The sequence below is a fragment of the Podarcis melisellensis genome, assembly GCF_964234715.1.
Source record: "Podarcis melisellensis genome assembly, chromosome: 10".
Classification (NCBI taxonomy): domain Eukaryota; kingdom Metazoa; phylum Chordata; class Lepidosauria; order Squamata; family Lacertidae; genus Podarcis; species Podarcis melisellensis.
The window spans coordinates 45,275,832-45,299,716 of NC_138542.1; the positions used below are offsets into that span (position 1 = coordinate 45,275,832).

At 43.4% G+C, this 23,885-nt stretch overlaps 1 protein-coding gene and 2 long non-coding RNA genes across 3 annotated transcripts in view; 2 read left to right on the forward strand and 1 right to left on the reverse strand.

Annotated features, from left to right (window-relative positions):
- On the reverse strand, positions 1–23,585 carry ACO2 (aconitase 2). The gene is made up of 18 exons (XM_081928653.1): positions 23,433–23,585; positions 18,724–18,866; positions 17,180–17,438; positions 15,858–15,950; positions 14,661–14,819; positions 14,143–14,293; positions 13,111–13,215; positions 11,647–11,738; positions 11,083–11,188; positions 10,192–10,349; positions 10,006–10,079; positions 9,607–9,718; positions 9,051–9,173; positions 8,426–8,581; positions 6,806–6,997; positions 5,109–5,241; positions 3,599–3,720; positions 1–480 (listed from the first exon to the last, which is right to left on the reverse strand). Exons 1-18 carry the CDS (start codon positions 23,466–23,468, stop codon positions 343–345), a joined length of 2,352 nt encoding a protein of 783 aa, XP_081784779.1. The 5' UTR covers positions 23,469–23,585; the 3' UTR covers positions 1–342.
- Positions 1–23,885, forward strand: part of LOC309379503 — a 169,087-nt gene that overhangs the window by 111,129 nt on the left and 34,073 nt on the right. The window lies entirely within an intron of this gene.
- On the forward strand, positions 5,158–6,125 carry LOC309379501. Its single transcript, XR_014172516.1, has 2 exons — positions 5,158–5,283; positions 5,527–6,125. It is a non-coding gene; the product is annotated as an uncharacterized lncRNA (long non-coding RNA).

The following is a 23,885-nucleotide window of genomic DNA, read 5'->3' on the forward strand; positions in this document are numbered from 1 at the left end:
TGAGTCAGTCACAATCTTTATTTTGTTTTCCACAAGAACAATAATCTTCTAATGTTTTATCCTTTTGCCATCACTGAAATGATCGGGCAGAAAAATCATCAGGAAATATAAATACAAAGCAATATGGGACAACTGAAATGCACCAAACATAGGCAGCTATGGAAGCCAGAACCTGATAATGCAAAAATGAGTACTCCCATTAATGTCAGCAAGTGAGTACTCTAATAAAGGGGAAGCTAAGTTAACATTTGATCACAGACATTAATTGTCAAGAATCGTAGTGGAATTGCACTTTTATAGAGACAGTCATCAGGTCCACTGGATGTGTGTACTTGTCTAGGTTCAGTGCTTCTGCAGCTCTTTCATTCTGTTGAGTGCGCTACCAGCTTGGAACCACTCAATCTGAGTCTCGTTGAAGGTGTGGTTCAGAACAATTGTTTCTTGGCTCCCGTTAGGATGCTTAATGATGCATTTCAGGGGCTATGAAGGAAAGGAGAGTGATTAGAAGTCTAGGACTAGGTTAAGTATCTCAGTTTGTTCCGTCAGACTGCTAAAGGCATCATTTATCAGTTACTCTGGTCAAAAAATGCATTTGATTTTTCTTCCAGTTTTTTTGCAAGCCGAATTGAGTCTAAGAGGTGAGATACCCATATCTTTTGTTTTAAAGGACTATCCATTTAGGTAACATAATTCACAACTCAGGTCTACATAAAACATGACTTGCCTACTTATCTGTACAGTATTGCAGATCATGTATCCAGTTAACGTTAGCTAGACGTTATGGGTAAAGATCAGAGCTCAAATGCAAGAATTCTATGCAAAAGACCCAAAAATCTGTCCCAAAATAAATTATGCATTTTCCAGATAATTTTAAAGCATTTATGAACCGCTGGATATTTCAAAATTTCTCAAGTGGTATACAAAACTACAATAGTAAAACAGTGTCAATAAAACAAAAGGCAAACCAGCAAACATAGCATTATAAATACAGAATTCGGCAATATAAGGGTCCAGTCTTATGAGTCAGGGAAAGTCTGGGCAAAAAGGTCTGCCTTTACAAGATTTTACGCTTTGATCTGCAGCAAAATACAGTGGTACCTTGGGTTACATATGCTTCAGGTTACATATGCTTCAAGTTACAGACTCCGCTAACTCAGAAATAGTACCTCGGGTTAAGAACTTTGCTTCAGAAATCGTGCTTCGGCGGCACAGTGGCAGTGGGAGGCCCCATTAGCTAAAGGGGTGTTTCAGGATAAGAACAGTTTCAGGTTAAGAATGGACCTTCGGAACGAATTAAGTACTGTACAGTGGTGCCTCGCAAGACGAAATTAATTCGTTCCGCAAGTCTCTTCGTCTTGCGAGTTTTTCGTCTTGCGATGCACGGTTTTCCATAGGAATGCATTGAAAATCAATTAATGCGTTCCTATGGAAAACGCCTTCCCCCGACCTCTTCTGGCGGGCGGCATTTTAAAATCGCCCGGGACAGCGGAGGACTTCTCCGCTGTCCGGGGCGATTTAAAAGCCCCTGGGAAGGCAGGCAGGGGGGACAAAGGCTTTCTCGCCCCGCCGCTCGGCTTCGGGACATCGTTCCGATGCCGGGCGGCGGGGGGAGGCTTTCTCGCCCGGCCGCCCGGCTTCGGGACATCGTTCCGATGCCGGGCGGTGGGGGGAGGCGTTCCTGCCCCACCGCCAGGCATCGGAACGATGCCCCGAAGCCGGGCGGCTGGGGGAGGCGTGCCTGCCCCACCGCCCGGCATCGGAACGATGCCCCGAAGCCGGGCGGCTGGGGGAGGCGTTCCTGCCCCACCGCCCGGCATCGGGACGATGCCCCGAAGCCGGGCGGCCGGGCGAGAAAGCCTCCCCCCGCCGCCCGGCATCGGAACGATGTCCCGAAGCCGGGCGGCGGGGGAGGCGTTCCTGCCCCACCGCCCGGCATCGGGACGATGCCCCGAAGCCGGGCGGCTGGGGGAGGCGTTCCTGCCCCACCGCCCGGCATCGGGACGATGCCCCGAAGCCGGGCGGCGGGGGGAGGCTTTCCCGCCCGGCCGCCCGGCTTCGGGACATCGTTCCGATGCCGGGCGGCGGGGGGAGGCTTTCCCGCCCCGTCGCCCGGCATCGGGACATGGTTCCGATGCCGGGCGGCGGGGGGAGGCTTTCCCGCCCCGTCGCCCGGCATCGGGACATGGTTCCGATGCCGGGCGGCGGGGGGAGGCTTTCTCGCCCCGTCGCCCGGCATCGGGACGATGCCCCGAAGCCGGGCGGCGGGGGGAGGCTTTCCCGCCCCGTCGCCCGGCATCGGGACATGGTTCCGATGCCAGGCGGCGGGGGGAGGCTTTCCCGCCCCGTCGCCCGGCATCGGGACATGGTTCCGATGCCAGGCGGCGGGGGGAGGCTTTCTCGCCCCGTCGCCCGGCATCGGGACGATGCCCCGAAGCCGGGCGGCGGGGGGAGGCTTTCCCGCCCCGTCGCCCGGCATCGGGACATGGTTCCGATGCCGGGCGGCGGGGGGAGGCTTTCTCGCCCCGTCGCCCGGCATCGGGACGATGCCCCGATGCCGGGCGGCGGGGGGAGGCTTCAAAAGCCGTCCGGGGGCTTTTAAATCGCCCCGGACAGTCCCGGGGCGATTTAAAAGCCCCCGGTTAGGCAGGCAGGGGGGGCAAAGACTTTTGCCCCCTGCCCGCCTTGGGAAGAGGTCCAGGACCTCTTCCCAAGGCGGGCGGGGGGGGGGGCAAAAGTCTTTGCGCCCCCTGCCTGCCTTCAAAAGCCGTCCGGGATAGCGGGAAGCGCTTCCCTGCTATCCCGGACCGCTTTTTAAATGCTGGCGGTGGGGAGCAAAGCCTTTCGCCCCCGCCGGCCTTCCTGGACCTCTTCTGAAGTCCGGAGGGGGGAAAAAGGCTTTGCTCCCCACCGCCAGCATTTAAAAAAAGGTCCCCGAGATTTCCCTATGGGCTTTCGTCTTGCGATGCAAGCCCATAGGGAAAATCGTCTAGCGAAGCGTCGCAAAACCCGAAAAACCCTTTCGTCTTGCGGGTTTTTCGTCTTGCGGGGCACCACTGTATTTGCCCCATTTTATGGGAAAAGAAGAAGCTGGAACCATAAGCACAGAAAAGCACTTGGATACCTTACAAAATAAGGAAGTCCATCCATTCAATCTAGCCAAGATTCTAGATTTCTAATACAGTAGTACCTTGTTTTGCAGCCAGGATCCGTTTCGGAGCCCCGGCCACTAGCTGAAAAGGACACAGGGCAAAGTGCTGCGTCTGTGCATGCACGTGGAGCGGTTTGCACTTCTGTGCATGCATGAGCGGCAAACCCGGAAGTAAGCTGTTCCGGTACTTCTGGGTTTGCCATGGACGTTCGCCGGAATGGACACTAGACAAGGCGGACGTTCTTGAAGGTATTACTGTATATTGCTTGTTCAGGTGCTTCTGAGAAATCCAGGATATCTGAACTGCATTTTTTAAAAAAATTAGACCTCCTTTAGAAGCTGATCTACTCAAATGGAACAACAGCCCTGATATATACAGCTGTCTACTACAAATATGCAGCAGAAAAGCAGGGAGATGAAGGACTATTGCCGAGAAACTGTGGCCATTACCTTTCCAGGAGCAAAATCTTTCAGACCCACAATACTGAGCTTGTCCACAGGGTGGATCTTGTCGTAATCAGCTGGATCAGCAAAGGTTAGTGGCAGGAGACCTTGCTTCTTCAGATTGGTTTCTGTTAAGAACATCGGACTTAAACAGTCAGCAGAACACTTTCAAGACACATTCTAGCAGCCTCTTGCAAGAAGTAACTGAATGATTTGTCAATGTAGTCTATATTTCATCTACAGAAGCAGTAACAGATATCCTAGCAAGCAAAATTATTAAATGTGACTGAAGAAACACAGGGAAGCAAGTCTCTATATCCCAAAGGCAAATCATTTAAGATTTTCAACTGGAACTGTTAACCCGCTTGTATGCATTACTCCAGCTTTCTAAATGTGCAGCCAATAGAAATAGTTTTGTTACTTTAACATGCCACTGAACACGTGAGCAGTTTTTCAGGGAGAAAGTATATAGAAGGAATTTAAGTCTAAAGGCCTAGGATTATAGTTTGAGGAGTTTACACCAGAATTAGGAACTCCCTGAATTGGGGACCATTTCTTTACAACAAAATAATCATGGAAGGGTCCTCTTTCCTCGTAATACGTGTACACAATTATCTGAAATAAGAGTTCAACAAACTAGAGAGAAGATAAAAATAATAACTTCTATATTGTTGGATTCCATACATGAGATCAGTGAACACAGACGGTACCATTAGCCATTTGGATATAAGCATTTAGAGGTCTAAATCTGTTACCAAATGCCATAAAAAGTAGATGACTCAGAGCATGATTAAAACAGAATCACACTGTTGCAGCATCCAACATTTTGCACTTCAATAATAATAATAATAAACTACAGCAAGCTGCAAAAGAGATAAAATGCTACTACTTATAATTTAATTCAATATTTCAACACAAAATTAGTAACCCCCTATTATCTGGCACACTTTATCCACTTTCAGTGTTCTGAATTGTGCTGGCAGTCCACCCTATGGGATTCATCCCATTCCTTTTTAGACAAAACCACAACTAGAAAACTAGCTAGATCATACATAATCCTATGGGTCTGGTTTGTCAGCAAGAAGTCCAGTACATCCTATTATCATCCTATACCCTTTCTCCCCCAACCACTTTGCTATTAAATTTTGTTTAGGGCAACCACAAAGACAGATGCCACACTACATGCGCCAGGGTTTCCACAGCTGGCTGTTCACAGTGACACCAGCTCTGCTCCAGGGAATCCCTCTGAACTGTCCTGATGTAACTAAAGAACAAAAACTAAGCTGATTACTCTCCACTTTGGACATGTAAGTTTTGACTTATACGGTGAAAGGATCTTGAGTAAAACAGAGGTGATACACATTTACAGAAAACCACTAGTGCATAGATGTGGATCTAAGCATGTATGCACCCACAAGTTCCTAAGGGAGCAAATGTTTGGATTTGGACAAAAACCCAACTGTACGTATAACCTCCGTATCACTTCGGTTGGCTCTGTAAAAAGTGGGGTACTCACCATGAATCCTGGCAAAGCTCTTGACAATGATGGCTCTTCCTCCAAGATGTCGTGGTTCCAGTGCTGCATGCTCCCGGCTTGAGCCTTCACCGTAGTTTTCATCCCCAACCACTACCCAGTTAATACCTTCTTTCTGTGAACAAAGCAGATGCACACACACAAAACATTTAGTACAGTGGTACCTCGGGTTAAGTACTTAATTCGTTCCGGAGGTCCACACATAACCTGAAACTGTTCTTAACCTGAAGCACCACTTTAGCTAATGGGGTCTCCTGCTGCCGCTGTGCCGCCACTGCACAATTTCTCTTCTTATCCTGAAGCAAAGTTCTTAACCTGAAGCACTAATTCTGGGTTAGCGGAGTTTGTAACCTGAAGCGTATGCAACCTGAAGCATATGTAACCTGAGGTACCACTGTAGTCAGAAAGAAGAGACTGCTGTGGCAAAGCAGGAATGAAGGTTTATCCCAGGGCTTATCAGACACTCGAACTCAGGACAAAAGGGAGAAATGTGCTAAGAGGAAGAAACATTTGGCAAACCCTCACCATGATCAACTCCCACCTGGAAACCTACGTCCCCACTGTGGAAGGACGTGTGGATCCAGAACTGGCCTCCACAGTCATTTACAGACTCACTGTTAAGACCATGTTCATGAAAGACAATCTTATTCTGCTATGAATGATTGCCAGAGAATAAGAGTAAGATGTCATGTAACCTTTTGAAGGAAAAGAAGACTGAAGGCCATGAATCGTAGCAGCAAGTCACATGAAGGCAGTCAGAATAGGAAACTACTGGACAGAGTTAAGTTTCTTTTGCATGTAAGAAAGAAAGGAAGAGCTAAACATGCTTCCTTAGTTCTTGTGGTTAAAACTGGGGGGCACCCAAGGACTTATAACGCCCCTTTCCTACCCAGACCTTTCCCTATGTTGCCTTTATTTAGTTTGGTTAATTTATTCTACCATAGTTAATTAGTTCCATTGTAACAAACAATATTTCATTAAAGAATGCTGTTGCACTCATGTCTTGCTTGCAGGCTGACCACACATGCATCTAGGTGGCCACTGAGAACAGGATGCTAAACTAGGTGGGACTCTGGTCTGGTCCAAGCAGAACTCTTCTCAGGTTCTTATTTTAATATCCCGCTTTTCAGGGTACAATGCTTCCAATAAAACGTACAAATAATTTCAGTACATTAAACACACACACAATGAGTAAAACCAACATGTGACAAGCCATATGGAGCCATCAGACAGGGCAGCAAGTAGCAGATAGCCCTGTCGAGGGGACAGTCCAGCTGCAATCTTTATTATTACTTACATTCCTATACCCTATACCCTCCCTCTTAAAGGAGACTCCTCTCCTTCCTCTCATGGGATCCTTCTTACAGGTCAGTTGATGGTAGTTTGGCCCCGGATATAAGTTCTGACCAAACCAACTGGAGTCCTTGGCTCCAGAGCATCCTCTAGTGTCTAGAAGTGGAACAGCAGCCTTTTTTTGCAGGACATCGTGCCTGAAGCACAGTAGCTACAGTATACGGTGGCTTTTATACAATTGCAGGACAGTCGAGAGGAGATTTTATTCCTGCTTTATGGTGTTTAAAGTGCAGAAATGAGTTTTGAGAAGGAAGCAATGCTATTTGTGAGAATGTGGCTAGGAACTATTCACCTTCATACCCCTGTGGTGCTTAGAGAAGTCTCACCTTGTAGTAACGGGCTGTGTCAGGAACAGGTCCAAACTCCTGGGTTAATGCGTTCCTCACTGTGTTGGCCTTATCGTTCTCAATATTTATGGCTCCAATCAGCAGGTTGTTTGAAATATTGTCCAGATGGCCACGGAATTTGAGCCATGGGCCTGCTGCTGAAATGTGGTCAGTGGTGCATTTACCTTTCACCTGGAATACAAGTTAAGAGAAACTCGGTATAAAGAATGAGAATTTTGACAACATGAGGTATGTTTCAGTTTCAAGGGCTTATTGTGTATTGTATTAGTTATATATTTTAAAACTGCACTTTCATATAAAATATTGCAAGGTGGTATGCAACTTAAGAACAGAACGCGACAATAAACACATCAGTACAAGCCGCTTGGCAAAGAATCTCACATTTGAAAGGCGTGCCTGAATAATAGCTTTCAGAAGATGCCTGAAAGCAAGGATGACTCTTACTGAACCTCTACTGCTAGGGGTTTCCACAGGACAGGGTGTGCTGCACTATAGGTTTTGGTCCCCAGCAGAGGCTCGCTGAACTTCAGGGGTATGTGGGACCACCAGATTGCCCAGTCGGAAGCCCTTGGGCACCATCAGAAACCAGATGGTCCTTTAAGGTATTTGAAGGCAAAGTTGTTTAGGGCTTTGTGGGTTAACACAAGAACCTTGGACCTGGCCTGGCTGCAAATTGGCAACCAGTGCAGCTATCTCATCATCAAGTGACATGTTGCCAAGCAGCCTGCTCCTGTCAGAGTCTGGCTGCTGCCTTCTGTGCTAGTATCCAACTAAGTTCTAATTGGAACAGACTCATTGAAATTAAGGTACCTAATTCATGGTCATTATTTTCAAGGGTTCAACTCTGAGTAGAACTAACACTGGATACAACCCTATACAATCAAAAGGAGTTATTTTTTTTATTCTGATTTGTTTTAAGTTATATAGAGGACCACCGCAAGCTTTGGGGTTTCCAGTTCCCCAATTTCGTATTCTTAGCATCCTTTGATTCTCATGCCAATGTGGAGATTCCATATGTTTAATCCCGTCCATACCCAACTTACTAAACTTTTGCCTAGATCTTCCATTAAAAGCTACTGAATTGGCAAACGGTTAAACCTCATAATCACAAGAGATTAGCTGAAAATTATCAGTGGAACTAATCCTTGTATACTGTGGTTAGGGGTCGTAGCGCTTGTGATATAAAGTTCAAGGACCCACCTTATAAATTACGGGCTGTGAGTTGCCAAGAACATTTGGATATGTAACACAATTACATTTTTTAAAAAATCTTCCAATAAAAGCTCTACTGTTTAAATCTACCCTGAAGACTGATTCCGCTGGTGGGAAATTTAGGCATCACACATTGGTGGCATCTGTCTGTCCCGAGAGACAAAGGTGTATGCCTCCTGGGGTGAAGCCAAACTGCTGCGATAGCAGCACCGAAGTGACCTCCCGGGGTGCAAGCCTGGGCAGTGTGTATGGAGCTCTCCAGCAGAATACCTCAGAACATCCCTGAAGTGTGTGACACTGGACCCCTGGAAGCAGACATTCCCAATTCCAGCTGTGAGTGGACAATTAATAGTTCCCATCCCTACCCAGGCTCCCTCCCCTCCTTACTTTTATGAGAATTAACATGTCTTCAAGGTCCTTGCCATTCCACTTGTCAAAGGGCTCAAGCAGCTGCAAGCGCTGACTAGTGGGGCTCACATCCACATGCTGGCTGCTGCCATCCTTGGGGGGGTGCTGATAGGTGTCCTGTCCTGGATCAAATTCCTGAAGGAAATTATTATTAAAAGCAAAGGGATGTAAGGAGGAAGCCAACCTTATCCAGAAGAGAAAAAACCCCAAATTCATAGTATTCATGCAAGGCCACATATTTTGTATTTCAGGATCACAAAGAAAGGGTATCTCAAGGAATTCCCCCATCAGTCATCTCTCTGCTCGGCCATCTTCAGGTGTTCCTTGAATCATGTGATCTTCCCTAGTTTCAACTCTTTTCTGCCATCGCTGTTGACCGCCTGCTCCCACCTCCCACATCTATCTCACTCAGATAAGACAACAGTCTCTGTCCAGTGGGATTACTACTCGTGTTCTGCTCTGCACACTACCTTAAGAGCATTTTCATATTTAACAACTATACTGAGGCAAAAACATTGTTTCCAATGCATCAGCCTTTAATAATATTCCTACCAATTGGTGATGTAAGATGAGAAGCAAGTTTGACAAGAAGTGGGAAGATTACCAGTTTGGGCAGCTCGTCAGCATCAGGTGGCACAAGTTTGAACTTCTTTCCATCAGAACCTGTCAGGAAGTCTACCTCCGGGTTAAATTTCAAAGTGCCGGCGAGTGATAGGGCTGTTACAATCTGAAAAAAGTATCTGTTATGGGTGAGAGAGAAGCCCATTTCCTAAGCCCATGTCACTCTAAAAATTCCAATCTATTTTTTTTTTACCATAATTCAGACGTCTCACAAGGAAATACTTGTTAGGGAAAGCCTACTATTAGCATGAAATGTGAGGGTACAAGGAAGACTTATCTGCTCAAGATTGAAACCAACCCTGACTGCATAATCTCCTCACCTTAATTTCAAGTGAACAACTATTTGTAGTCTCATTTCGAAAAGACTTGTAGGCCACTAGGTTTTAAAGCACAAGGAAGCTATCCACAATTCTTATACTTCCCCCGCTTGAGCTCTGGAGCTTTCAAAGGCCCACTTATCTTTTTCCCAAAGGAAATGCAGCAGGTCATTTCTGATGCCTACCTCTCCCCTTGTAGAATAAACCTGATGCATACTATACCTCTGGTGAAGTTACAAAAGCATGTGTTTCTGGGTTGGCATCATTGCGACCAGTGAAATTTCTGTTGTAGGAGGTAACAATTGTATTCTTTTCTCCCTTTTTCGTATCCTTTCTGCAAAGTCAAGCAAACGAGAAAGGCTTGTCAAGATCTACAGAAAATGTGAGACCTGAAGCTAGCTGTTCACTGCTCACGTGCAAAGCTTTGTATTGCTCTGCAACCAGCGTTCTCAAAGCTGTGCTGAAAACAATTTAAAACATCTTCTTCCCCCTAACCAGTTCATTTGAGATCTGGGAGAATGATCTCTGCTTGCAAGTTTTTGCTTTATCTGCATTCATTTCATTTCCAGTGTAAAAGGATTTGTTTCTTATGGGAAATCAGTTTAATGCATTCCCTCTTACCGGTCCCACTGGCCTATGCACGGCCCGCAAGCATTGGCAAGAACCACTCCACCAACGTCACGCAGGATTTTCGACTGAAGAAGGTAAAGAACAGAATTAGCCAATAGAAAACTACGTGGCGGTCTTCATCTTAACTCTTTCAGGAGGCATACATTGGCTATGATGCGCCATCACAAGAGTACTCACATAGCCATCCCTCTCAATGGTGGCCCGGATCTGCTCTGATCCAGGTGTGATGGTGAACTGAGACTTGCACTTCACCCCGTGAGCAAGCGCTTGCTTTGCCACAGCGGCAGAGCGCCCCATGTCCTCGTAGCTGGAGTTGGTGCAGCTACCAATCAGACCTGTGCACATGAGATGGAAAAGTCAGTAACAGACCTCCAAATGTTTAACAAGTCCTGTTAAAAAAAAGAAAGAAATTAAAGAAATGTGTAACATATCAGCACTTATTTTGCCAGAGATTTCCAAGCTAGGCTCTCTGCTTAACCTCTAGTATCTTAGAGCAACACTTAAAAGAGAAAAACAGCCGGCTTCCCCTTGGAATTAAATTTGAGAGTGAAATAGCTCAAGCATGCTAGGATGAAGACTCCTAGTGGGATACTGAATGTTCATATTTACAGAACAGGTTTGTCACAAGAGGGTTCTTCATATTCTAGACCACAGCGAATGAGGACCTTCAAGCTCTGTTGTAGTCCCAACATGCAAGAGTGGAGCTACCTGTATACCTGATAGACAGAGCATTCCTTCCAGGAAATGGCTTGATAGTTATGAAGGCCCTCCCATCAGATGTCAAAGAGATAAAGAATTACCTGACATTCAGAAGACATCTTAAGGCAGCCCTGTTCAGGGACGTTTTTAATATGTAATGCTGTACTGTTTTTAACACTGATTGGGAGCCGCCCAGAGTGGCTGGGGAAACTCAGCCAGATGGGCGGGGTATAAATAAATTATGATGATGATGATGATGATGATGATGATGATCACGCTTAGAGGCAGCTGAAGTAATGTTACCTCAGTTTTCAAGGTGGAGAGAAAAGCTACCTGGAGAATCATCAACAAGGGAAAAGTGCTACTCACCAACTCTGATATCTACTGGCCAGCCCTTCTTTTCTGCAACAGCACCAACTTCTTCTACAGTGTGTGCCAGATCTGGAGTAAAGGGCCCATTGATAAGGGGCTTCAGCTTGAGGAAGGGAAAAAAAATGTCACAAGTAGTTGAGAAAGTTCTGAATAATGACCACTACATTGCAAGAACACAATTTTTATACACAATGGCAAGACAGGAAATTTTCATGAAGAAGCACTTTAAAATGTTTTTTTCTTAAATAGGCACTTTTAGTTGAAAAGAGAAATCTAAATCTAGGAAGAATGGACCATGAAGAGCAGAATAAATGAAAAAATTAAGTCTAGGCTAGATTTTAGGAGTGAAAAGGTGAGCAAGATATGCAGTTTCCTTATTTCAAGTTGCTACAATAACTTGTCTTCTTTCCAAGTCAATATTCCCTACTGATATATAGACTAAACTTTAGAAAGGAATTATGTCAAATCTCTTGATCAATGTCATTTGAATATATCATCTAAAATGCCCTTGTTAGGTCTCCTACATGAACTGTTTCTTTAAAAATAACAAGTGTATCCTACCTCGTTGAGGTTAATTTCAATCAACTGGTCATAAGGACATCCAGGATCCGGCTTCAAGTGCTCTTGGAATTCATCTGCCAAACTAGCAATCGCTGAAATCAGAGAGGGAGAAAGCTGAACGCAGAGGTCAAGTGGAGATAAACCAAAAGGCAGTCAGCAGTAAAGAACAGGTCCCTAGACTGGGCTCTCCAGGACTGGACTGATATTAATTATTCACCATATTTTGTACATTTAACTTATGTAAAGAGATTAAAGTTATATACATTTATACACATTGCATATTAATTTGGAAATTTATATGCACGTACCCAATTTTGCATTTTGGTTCATCATTTGAGTTGGGCTTTGTATTTCATTATTTTGGGTACCTTGAATGAAACAAGCTTCATGGAGCTTTTCCACAACATGGAACTATAGTTTGATCTGAGATCCCCCATGTGGTTGTAACCCTTGGACACACCTCTCAGTAGCCAACAAGACCTCCTGTCCTTCCCATTTTCTTTTTAAAATTTAAGTTGTGGGCTTTTCTGGAGCTATTTGGTTGGGAGAGGGTTGCCTATTTTGGGAGAGTGTTTCCCCTTTTTAAAATCTGTTTAGGGGACTGTAGATGTTGTGCTTGTTCGGGGGGGGGGGGAGGGGATTCTAAGCATTTTCCTTCTGTAAAATGTGCCTCCAGGCCCAAAAGGGCTGGGGACAAGGACATTTCCATTCTCCTCATGCCAGAGGAACCACACAAACCAGGTATATGTTATGGCCTATTTCCAATAATCTGAACCAGACTTTTCCAACCTGGTGCCCTCCAGATGTTGTTGGACTACAATTTCCATCACCCCTGATCATTGTTCATGCTGGCTGGGACTGGTGGGAGATTTAGTTCACCAACAGCTGGAAGGCATCAGGTTGGAGAATGTAGCTCTGAGTCGTGGTTTATAAAACTGGCACAGTTATGTTTTAATCAACAATAAAGTTAATTCATTCTAGCTACATTTACTTAAGAGGATTGTAATTGCATAGCATAAGTTACCTTCTACAAGAGCCCTGACCAGTTGATGTTTGCCTAAAACAAACATGAACTGAGGAAAGGACACAAGCTGCAACTCTGCAGCAAGTTAAACGACATGACACAGTTCAATTCTCCTTCTCCCCACCCCTCATCCTATTCTCAATAGCCTACCATCTCTGTTCAGTTAAACAATTTAAGGGAGCAACCCTTTGAATTCATGATTTGCTTTATCCCATTAACTCATGAAATGAAATGTCTTCTAGAGCTTCATTTCCTTAGATATTTCCCAGAAGTCCTCTTGGCTTTGCAGTATGTTGGAAATTAAAATCCATTTAATTAGAATAAGAGACAAACAGCCAACAAATGAAAGACGTAATATCACACAAGGCAGAACAGTGAAGAAAAGGAAAAAATGCCTTCCGTTTTGTATGACCTCTTGAAGTTGTTCCACAAGTTCTTACCTGCTCGTCCAGTCTTGGACAAATATGTTTTCATCCGGTTATTGTAAGGGAAGATCGAAGTGGTGGCACCAATCTCTGCTCCCATATTGCAGATAGTTGCCATTCCTGTGGTTGAAAGAAGTGATCCATACCACAAGTGAGATTGGAACCCAAGTAATTAAAGCTATTCGCAAGTCAGTATACTGACCTGCCCTGCTACAGTCCACCATTTTACTTATGAGTAAAGAGCCAGGTATTACTGCTCATTAGATAGGAAAATCTCTCTTAAAAAGAGAGATTTTCTATGCAGTGAAAAACTGGATAGTTTGAATAATACACTAGTTCTACTGCAATTCCTTCCTCTTCTAATAGCAGTAATACTGTCTTTTCCAAGAAAACAAGTCACATTTTACTACCAATGACTATTAAAAAAATATATTCTATAGATTTACATGTATTTTTAGGACCCAGGTAGTGACCAAACAGAACCACCTGTGTACCGCTTCTGGATAGCACCTTTTGGGCATGACGACATGAATTTACAGAAAAGCAAGCCTCATTTAAGCCACTTGAAGGCATCAGACCTATGAAACTGCCACTCCTGGCTAGGGATGGGTGATATCTGGTTTTCAACATCGCGATATATCACAGCTAAACACTGCAATATTTCAATAGATCATGATACAGTATCTGAAATAATCAATTCCTGGAGCTATGTAGAGGTGGACATGGCAATGTCTTGGCAACTGCTACTACTTATGGGTCTAATTCTGAAACTGATAAATGTTTACTTACCTTTAGCATATTGCTACAACTGCTATGTTATAGTACTACTGTACCGATAATGTTTAATGTTTAAATTAAGGATTAATACACAGATTCTTCTGCATCACACTGCTGATCTACTTAGCCAATGGCTGCTTGTTGTGTTCCAATTCCACTCCCAAGGACCAACAATTTATTTCCATCCTCAGTCACTGATCTGACCATTACCACCAGCTCCCAAACCTTCATGGTCCAAAATTTTCTAGATCTAAGGTGCTTTTTTCCTACCTGTGCAAGAGATGGAGTCAACACCAGGCCCATGATACTCTATAATAGCTCCTGTGCCACCTTTCACAGTAAGTATGCCAGCCACTTTCAGGATCACATCTTTAGGAGAGCTCCAGCCAGAGAGCGAACCTGTCAGTTTTACACCAATTACCTGAAGAACCAAATAAAATGAGTTAGCAGAAAGAGTCACTTCCAAAAATAAGTATGCAGATTCAGTTTCTCAATTGGCTGTTTCCTAAAATCCTTATTCTAAATATAAGAGAGATTCTTGGAGCAGAGATTCACATTCATTATCTGCTATTAAGCTCAGGTATGCTTAACTAAAGTTAGTGGCATCAGCGTGAAAAAGGGAAGAGTGGAAATTCAGAGTTTCCACTTGCAAGCAATAGATATATACATTTACACCAGCATATTTTGATATTGTAAAATCCCCCCTTTTTTCCTTTAGAAATAACCCTCTTGTTCACCTATCCCAACTGTCTGCATGGAGACAACATTTATATGCTCCACTGTCTCACCTTTGGGCATTTGAGCTCCCAGGGGATTCCTGCCATGACATCAACTGCATCAGCTCCACCAACTCCAATGCAGATTGCACCCAAACCACCACCATTGGGGGTATGGGAATCTGTGCCAATAAGCATAACACCAGGATAGGAATAGTTCTCCAGGATGATCTGAGAAAGGAGGAGAGATTTATGTAGACAAACTCTAAGGTGACGTAATAACTACCAAAATGGTTTGGAAACTTTTCTAGTACTAAAGCAGATTTAGAAGGGTCAATCAGTTTGGGCTGGCTATGAGTCATGCTCATCAGGGTAGGGAAGAAAGAAGCCATCAGTAAGGGACACAAGAGGAGCTTGCTGACACAATCAGATGAATTTAAAAGCTTCCAGCTCCTAAGCTTCCCCTTGAACTCCTGCTCTCTAAAAATTCATAGTTAATTATAAGAATACAAATAGCTCAAAAAATACTGTGACCAGTTAACCTCAAGGTCAAATCTAATGGGATATATTAAAGGCCTTTCTACCAGGCCAAAGGAAAACTAATGTTACATTAAGAGAGTGGGTGAGTTCTGGCACAGAAAATGCCACAGTTTAATTGTGGAGAGCACAAATCCATTGCTGCCCCTTCTCAAGTCCCTGCTTTCAACAATGAATTTCAGCAGGAAAAAAACATGCAAGGGACATGGTGCAGTGTCCAACTCTGCAATTCTAACCTGTCAACTTTCTCATAAATTTGAGACTACAAGGGAAAAAAATACTGGATTTTGGAACCGCCCCCCCCAAAAAAACACACCTTCCAATGGTGTTCTAGAAAACAAAATATCAAATTACACTCGGATCGGCATGACCTTGAATGGACAGCTGGAAAATCTGTCCAGAGCAACACATATTAGTCACCCTTCAGGACCACATGTCCAGGGAAAAAAGTTGCATGTTCTTCTCATATTGAAAGATTGAAAATCGCCAACACAAAGGATGTCACAAAGTAGAGAGAGTTATTTCTCAAGGAGGGGATGGGCTATGCCAAAGCATCTCTAGGTAGAGCAGGGAAATACTTCTGCCTGAACCTCTGGAGAGTCACTGCCAGTCAAGGTGGCCAATATTGAGCTGGACAGACCAACGGTCTAAAACAATGCAAGTCTGCCTCCTATGTTCCTAAACCATATGTACTAAAGTTCTGTTCTTGCTGCTAAGGAAGAGAGAGTTTACCTGGTGAATGATTCCTGATCCAGGTTTCCAGAAACCCACTCCATACTTGGCAGCTGCTGTGGCTAGGAAGTTGTATACTTCTTGATTAATGTCCTGTTTGTACACAGACAAAAATGAAGTGCATCTGTAAAGATCTTGGTATGGTTTCTACCCCAAATAGTTAAGTGGCCAGCCACCCCACTCTTCACCTTAATTCCTCGATTTTACTCTGGACAGATATTTTATTTTGAGAATGACATCCCAGTCAGATACCAAGCAGTTAGGTATTTATTTAATCTGCTGGTTGCAATTTACAATAAGTTATAATTTTCCTAGGCATATGTTGACAGGCATGATAAATAACCCAAACCTGTCTGTTGTGTGCTAAAAAAAAGGTCTGCATCCAGAGATTAACTGTATAGCTTGCATGAGTTGTATACAAATCTATTCCGTTTTCTTTTCAATTTTGTTATGGCAAATATAAACAACTGTATAATAATCGACTCTTTTCCAAACACTGCATGCTCTTCCTGTAGAATACACATATATATGTATGTACATTCTTCTGAGACACATGCAAAATGAGATGCTGTGTCTGATCCCACCAATGTAATAGGCTGAGCCAATTAAAAACAACGCCAAAGATTATAATGCATGAAGGATGATTGTCTCCATAAATCCTGCAGTGATCTGTTTCTATGAATCAAGAGGGCACATTTGTTATATTATTCAACCTGATATGCAATAGTCCAAATGCAGAACAAATAATAAAAAATCACTTCTTTCCCATGGTTTTTTGGTTACTCTCCAGATATTACTTTGCTGACTTAAAGAGCAAAAAGATTCTTGAGCTGGAACATTTCAAACCCAAGAAATCACATGAGGTACCTTTATCATAACTACAACAGTGTCTACTACAGCAGTATTGCTCTAAGTCTTACTGTTTGGGAAACTAAGGTAAACATTTCAGAGGAAGAAGTGACAAGATGGAAAGTTATTTTAAAGGGCAAGACTGGAAAACATTAAAATATGCAGGATCCTCATGGCTTGCTGGAATCTAGGAAGGTTTTCCCTGTATTTAACATTAGTTTAATGGTAGTTTAGAGGCTCTTGCTCTATATCACCACATCCGTTTAGTCCCAACTTCCATTTTAGATGCAACCTCATGCAAAATGGTTGCTAGGTCTGAAACGGGAATTCTGCCAGTGACTGCTAATAAGACTGCAGCACTGTGACCCATAGGACAAAAAGGAAGAAATTTCACATATTGATTTAAACAAGCCAATTATTTGGCTGCAAGCTTCCAGGAAATAAAATGCTGGTATAAAATATAAATAAATGACCTTTGCTCTTCGGAGATCTTTCTCGCCACCCAACTGAGCTTCAATAAGGTGATCACAGTGGATGGTCGAGGGCACTGCCACTCTGGGCAACCCGCTGCTGATGAACTGCAACATGGCCATCTGGGCAGTGGCATCCTGCATGGCTACACGGTCTGGCCGCAGACGCAGATATGTCTTGCCCCTCTCAATATCCTGCTTGGCAGGATCGTCTAAGTGGCCATATACAATCTTCTCTGACAGGGTAAGGGGACGGTCCAATCTGTTGGGAAGGAAACAGGGAACTTTATGTCTTCAGCTCCTTCATTGTAACCACGTCACATATTTCAAAATGTTAACATGAGACTCATAAAGGTCCTGTCTGCAGCGCCAGTGTAGGGAAACTACAGTCCTCCAGACAGTGTTGTCAAGGGCAAAAGATGATGTGAGTTGTAGTCCCAACAACTTGAGGGTCAAAAGTTCTCCACCCCATTGTAGCCCATTACTTTAGCCCAGTTCCGTCACAGGTGAAGGCTCATTGTCAGGTGCTACACGCAAGTATGTTGCTAGAGGAAAGAGCTTCAGGAGCTAATGGCCAGAAATAGTCGATCCTGATGCTGCATACACTCTAATGTTAGAGCTAACAAGGGAATGTTAGAGCTAACAAGAGAAATTTTGCTCCAGAAGATTCAGGGCATGACGGAAAGCAGAGAATCCTGCGTCCCACAATTGCTTGCTCAACCAGGGTTTAAAAAGCAGGAGTGTTATACCAGAACTGACTCTTAATTGTTCTATTTAGCATCTCTAATTCTCATTTGAGATGTTTCCCCTTTTGTAAAATAAATACAAATTTGTATGACTTTTGAAGCGGTTTTTCATTCACGTATTCACCTTCTATTTTGGGTTAAAATCTCAACTAGTTACATGATAACAGCTTGCATGAATTGATTGGGTTTCCTGGATGCTACAGGTAGGGTGGGATGACTTATGGGATCTATGGCGATAATTACCTCACAGCTCTGAAGGTGAGAGCACTTAATGGTCATTTTTGCTTTGATCCTAAAAGCTTCGCAGCCACGACTACTCATGAGGAACCAGTTAATGCAATTATTTTCATACTCAGATTGGTTACCAAAAGCTTGAAAGATGCAAAAATGACTATCCATAATAGAAGGTATTTCTAGAAGCTTTATATTTTTAAATATATGCCCCCCACAACAGAATTCCACAAGTTCACTCACCACTTTAGAGTGCTCAGTTAAAATGGCAGCATTTAAAATGAAGTAATAGAAATAAGCAAGCATTTTTTAAAATAACCTGTGCAATTAAGACTTTAAGCCTAAATCTTTTTCTGATATTTTGAACTGAACCACTTTTAAGGAAAAGGGGAAAGAAACTGAAATTAAAAAAAATTGCCACCACATGCATTCAAGCCTCAATACATGAAAGCTGTTCAGAAATATTCCGTATTCCACTACGACTACAAGATTTTGCATACAAATATATTTTTGTAATAACTACTTTCCTCCCAGCCATTTAATAAGACATTTTTCAAGCTCAACTCTTACCTTTTCCGGACAATGTTGATGTTTTTCTCAAGCTTTTCATAGTTCACAAATTCACTGGGTTCAAACTGACTCATGGCCACTTTGGCCCTCTGGCACAGGACACGAGAGGCATGGTACCTCCGAACACCTTTACTCAAGGCTTGCTGAAATAAACAGACAAGGGAGTGCTTAGCTGTCACCATCAATGAAATGCAGACCTTACAATGAGAAATATGAGAAATACTTGGAAGCCACAGAATGTCAAATGCAAGATAACTCCAGCAGCTTTCACCAGCTACCGCCAACAGGATACTGGCTGCTTCCAAAAGGGATTTTGGAGATTAGGGAGCACCTGCAGCTACAAGACTAGAAGTACCACTTTGCGAATAATTTCTTTTTTCAAGGCCCAATATGCTAAGCCATTCCCTAAACATCTCAAGCTTGCAGTAAGTACACCTCTGCACACTCTAACAGCACCTCTCCAGTTTTCCAAACAGCACTGACCAACCCAGTGCCAATCCTTGCCAGAAGTCCACACTTCAAAGTTTGCAGCAAAGGCTGATAAGAGAAAGGTAGGAGAGAGGAGTGGCAGAATAGCAAAAAATAAAATAAAATAAAATGTCCCAGCAAAAAGAAAAACTGGTAAATCAGGGGAAGAAATACTCATAGCCTAGTTTTCTACTTGTGGGGAGTGTTTCTCCCACCCCTAACATGGGGAAGCATTAAAAAATATGTTCCCCATCTCCAATCTGAAGTAGTACAATCCATTTTAATGCTCTACTACTACTATCATCTTCTGCTGCATGTGTAGATAGACCACGTTAAAATCATAAATGTTCAGGCAGAATATAAAGCTAGGCTGCCAGCTTTTAGTTAGTTCTCTTGAAAACTAGCCTACCTTACAGGGTCACAGTGAGGTGAAAATGCACATACAAATATAAAACAGAACAATTATAAAATTGTGAGGGGAGATGATTTCAGGGAAAAGTTAATTGATTGCACTGGAGATCTAGAAACACCGTTCACAGCAAAGAAGTGTCAGAATTTTGATTGCAACAGCACCATGCACACAAGTAAGAGATAGGCAACCACTGCGTGTATAGACAAACTTTATTTGTCAAGCAAAGATTAGCACCATTGTCAGTTGCTGTCACTATCCCCGAGTAAGCTTCCAGCTTTCAAATTTTAAGACTATTTTTAATATGAGACTGACAAACACAATACTGCAATCCTAATAATGCTTATTCAGGAGTAAATCCTGTTTAGTCAAATGGTACTCCCTAGTAAAGGTACTTAGGATTGTAGCCAAAGCTGTCTTTATGTCCTTGTATGACTGAAGAAGTCAGCAGATCTTTAAACAGCTTTCAGTTTCAAATCTGATCAAGTGATGGTCATCCACCTTCACAATTTTTTGCATAAATCTGTCCTGAAAAATCTCAGTACAAAATTCTACTGAGAAAGGATGTGACTCAAGACTCCAACCCTCAATTTGACTTCTCTGAGATTCATCACTTTGTGCGGAATATTAAAAACACTGACTCTACTTTAGATTTTCTGCCTATTGCTTTAGTTAAATGGAACTACAATTGGAAAACTGTTCACTTCATAACCCAAAATACAAATCTAGGCAACATTATGTTTGTGATTTCACTCATTTTTCTGCTCCTATTGGCATTTTGAGTGAGCAGTTCACATGTTACCTCAAAGCCATCATGACTAAAAGCACAATACATGAGGAATGCCTCTTGCACAATCCCACTGAAATTAGTGTGACATTCATGTTAACAGAATTTGCACATGAGACATTCCAGGTAGATAGCTTAATTATGAGGGGAAAGAGGTGTTTAAGCAGCACCATTACCACTGGTCACAGGATTAAGTCTCAGTTCAGTCATAGGTCCTTGGCCAACCACAGTGGCATTTTTGTAAACATGTCAACATTACACCCCCACAAGTATGTGTTCTACTTTTCCTCTTCAAACTTTTCCCCTAGTTGTACATAAAGCCTCCTAAAACAGGGGTGGCTAACCTCCAGATATTGTTGAACTCCAACTCATATCAGCTCCAGTCAACATGTCCAATAAGCCAGGGATAAGTGGAATTGTGGTCCATCAACATCTAGAAGGCCAAAGGTTAGCCACCCTTACTCTAAATACTGCTTTTAATCTTAAGATGCAACCCAAAACTTCACTGAATTTTCAGTCCCCACAGCAGCCTTTCAGAGTTGGTCTTGAAAGCCTCGTTCCATTGTTAGCTTATCGGTGTGCAATGTCTCCTTCTACCTGAAGTTAGCATATACCTCTCAAAACTCTGACACAGCTGTTACTTTTCCAATTCTATTCTCTGCTTGCCACCTCCACAGTATCTTGCTTCTTAAATAAAATTGGAACTGTCCAGAACAAAACAGAAATGCTTTCCCACACACTGCTACTATATATGGTATAGTTCTGACTGTGTAGTATAGTCACAATACAGCTAGTTTCTAGCAGCTTCCCAGTACTTTTAAAGGGAACTCTGTACAGGCGGCAACCATTTTAGAAATGTCCAATTGATGCAAGATCACTGAGACACGGGTTCTTTTGAGCTTATACGTGCTCTGCTGTTGTGCATGGATTTTAGGAATTGAACTCCCATGTGAAATGGTCACCGCCTGTATCCATTAACAGTATAAGAGTGTGCTCATTGATGATCTACCACCTACAGCAGCAGGGTTTATACTTGATTGGCAGCTGATGGACCAATCAGCTAGAAGATCCAGCACAAATTCCTCCCTCGGGGCTGACTGTTCAGAAGTAGCATGCAAGCCCTCTTGAGTAGAAATAATCACAGTGTGTCCCCTCCATACACTCTTACTCAATGTAAGTGACTAAGGGATAAATGGAGTGGGGGGAAACAAAACATCACTGTGCAGGGAGCTAGTTTTGGTAAAGAAAATAACTGTTTCCAGTATGCTGCATACTGGATCTTCAGTGTCCCTAATATGACCTGACTTTATATCAATGGAAGATATTGGAAGATATTGTTTCAGGGAAAATGAATGTTGAATATGTGGATTGGGCAACGTTCTTTATTATGGTAAAGCAGGCAGACTTTTCAACAAGTAGAGAGAATGAAGAGGGCTATATGAAGTAGGGCTATATGAAGCCGAGAAATCAATTTGTCCCACTTATACTCGGGGAAAATAAAAGCTGGTATCATACAGGCTGGTATCAGCAACAGTATCTCTTGAGTCTTCAGAACCCATTAACAAGCACCATTCAGGCCCCAATGTAAGTATTACAGTGGTACCTCGGGTTACATACGCTTCAGGTTACATACTCCACTAACCCAGAAATAGTACCTCAGGTTAAGAACTTTGCTTCAGGATGAGAACAGAAATCGTGCTTCAGCGGCACGGCAGCAGCAGGAGGCCCCATTAGTTAAGTGGTGTTTCAGGTTAAGAACAGTTTCAGGTTAAGAACGGACCTCCGGAACGAATTAAGTACTTAACCTGAGGTACCACTGTATTCCCTTATGCACATGGTATCTCTTTCATAAACCAACAATCTTAGCTTCAAGTTCATCCTGTCTGCAGTGTTGGTGTCCATCTTGGCTGTGAGTCCTGGAAGACCTGCTCCCTGCCCTGCAGGCCTTTACCCACCTGGCCTGGGCGGGCAGGATCCTGATTGATTCCAGCTACAAAAGTTGAGGGTGCTGAACAGACTCTTGGACTGGGGTACTTTTTAGGGGGTTTTGTTGAGTGGGGTTGCTGCTGTAATCAATTTTTTTTGGTATCTTTATTTTAAATATTATTTATGTGGAAATTGTTTTAATTTGTGAACTTTTGGTATTTATTGTTTGTGTCTACTTTTGTTATGTGTGTAATTATGTATTTTTTATGTCGCAAACTGTCCTGAGCATGGTTTGAACTACGGAAAGGCAGCATACAAACAAAGTTATGCATGTCCATCTATTGCCTAAGCCTGAGCTATTTGGTTGATTGAAACAAACCAATTTTTTTTTAACAAAAGGTATTACAAAACATTACAAAAAGTAGCAATACATCTAACATTTACAGCTTGACTATTTGGTGCTTAGGTTTTACAGCAAAATCTTCTACATTTTTACTCAGAAGGAAACCCCATTGAGTGGCTCGCCCAAATAAGAGTGTATACAGGATTGTAGGGCTAGAGAGGTTAAGTCCTACCTACCCAAAAGAAGTTCTGTGCACAATTTGTAGCGTAAAATTTGGGGAACTATTTGTGTGAAACGAGCCACAGGGAAGAGGCCTATTGCTGAGAAGTGAATTCCTATGCCACCTACCGTGTGTAAAAATCCATCTATCAATACGGCTGCATGCATAACGGTACAATGCGTCGTTTATAAATGCCGAGTGTGGAGGGAAGCCAGCAGCGGCGCAGAACCCCAGTAACCTTGCCCTCACCTTGAGCGGGGCCCCACCAGACAGCACACCAGCCCCGGAGACAGCACGAAGCCTTCGCTAGTGTACACGTGTTGGCATGCCAGGGCTTTCTACGGTACTGCCAAGCAAACATCCCTCCTCGCTTGCAGGGAGTCACAGGCGGGACCGGCATGGGGGACACATTGACCTACAGCGAGGAAGCGGAAGGCCGAGCCCGAAGAGCAGCGAGGGGCGCGCAGGCCTCGACCCCCACTGCCGACTCCGCCAGCTACACTCAGCTTCTACCGCTTGCTCTGCCCATAACCGAGTCTACGGGTACCAGACTCACCTGTAACCGACTGACTAGGACACAGTACGGCGCCATTTTGTTCACTGACAAAGATGAAGTCGCCGCGCGATAGCGTCACACGGAGCTTTTAAAGGACGTGCCTCGTAGGCGGGGCCTAGGCCGCGCCCATCAAGTCTCCTTTTAAATAGAAGCGGGCACGTGGAAACAAAGTACTTCCGGAGGCATGACTTCTCCACAGGAAACCGGTTTCCTCGTCAATAATAGTACATAGTGATAAGAAAATGCAGAGAAGTCCACCTTTAAAAAAAATGGAAATTTCCGGGTTTACGTGGGCATACGTATTCCCTGTCCCGCTACAATAGTACCGAAATTAAGGCTTGCCTGTACAAATCAATGGGGAAGTCTATTAGCTTAGCGTAGCTAACTGAGGAGGAGCAGCGCGTTCACTTAGAAACAAAAAAAAGTAGCAACATTAGGAGTATTATGTTATTT

Bases quoted from the DNA above. Each gene is read 5' to 3' on its own strand.
- ACO2 (XM_081928653.1), bottom strand. From the start codon at position 23,468: ATGGCGCCGTACTGTGTCCTAGTCAGTCGGTTACAG. The intron at 14,820-15,857 runs GTAAACTCTCTC...CTCCTTTCTCAG, and splicing joins GATCAGGAATCATTCACCAG to ATCATCCTGGAGAACTATTC. The intron at 9,174-9,606 runs GTATAGTATGCA...TACTTTTTTCAG, and splicing joins CTTTTGTAACTTCACCAGAG to ATTGTAACAGCCCTATCACT.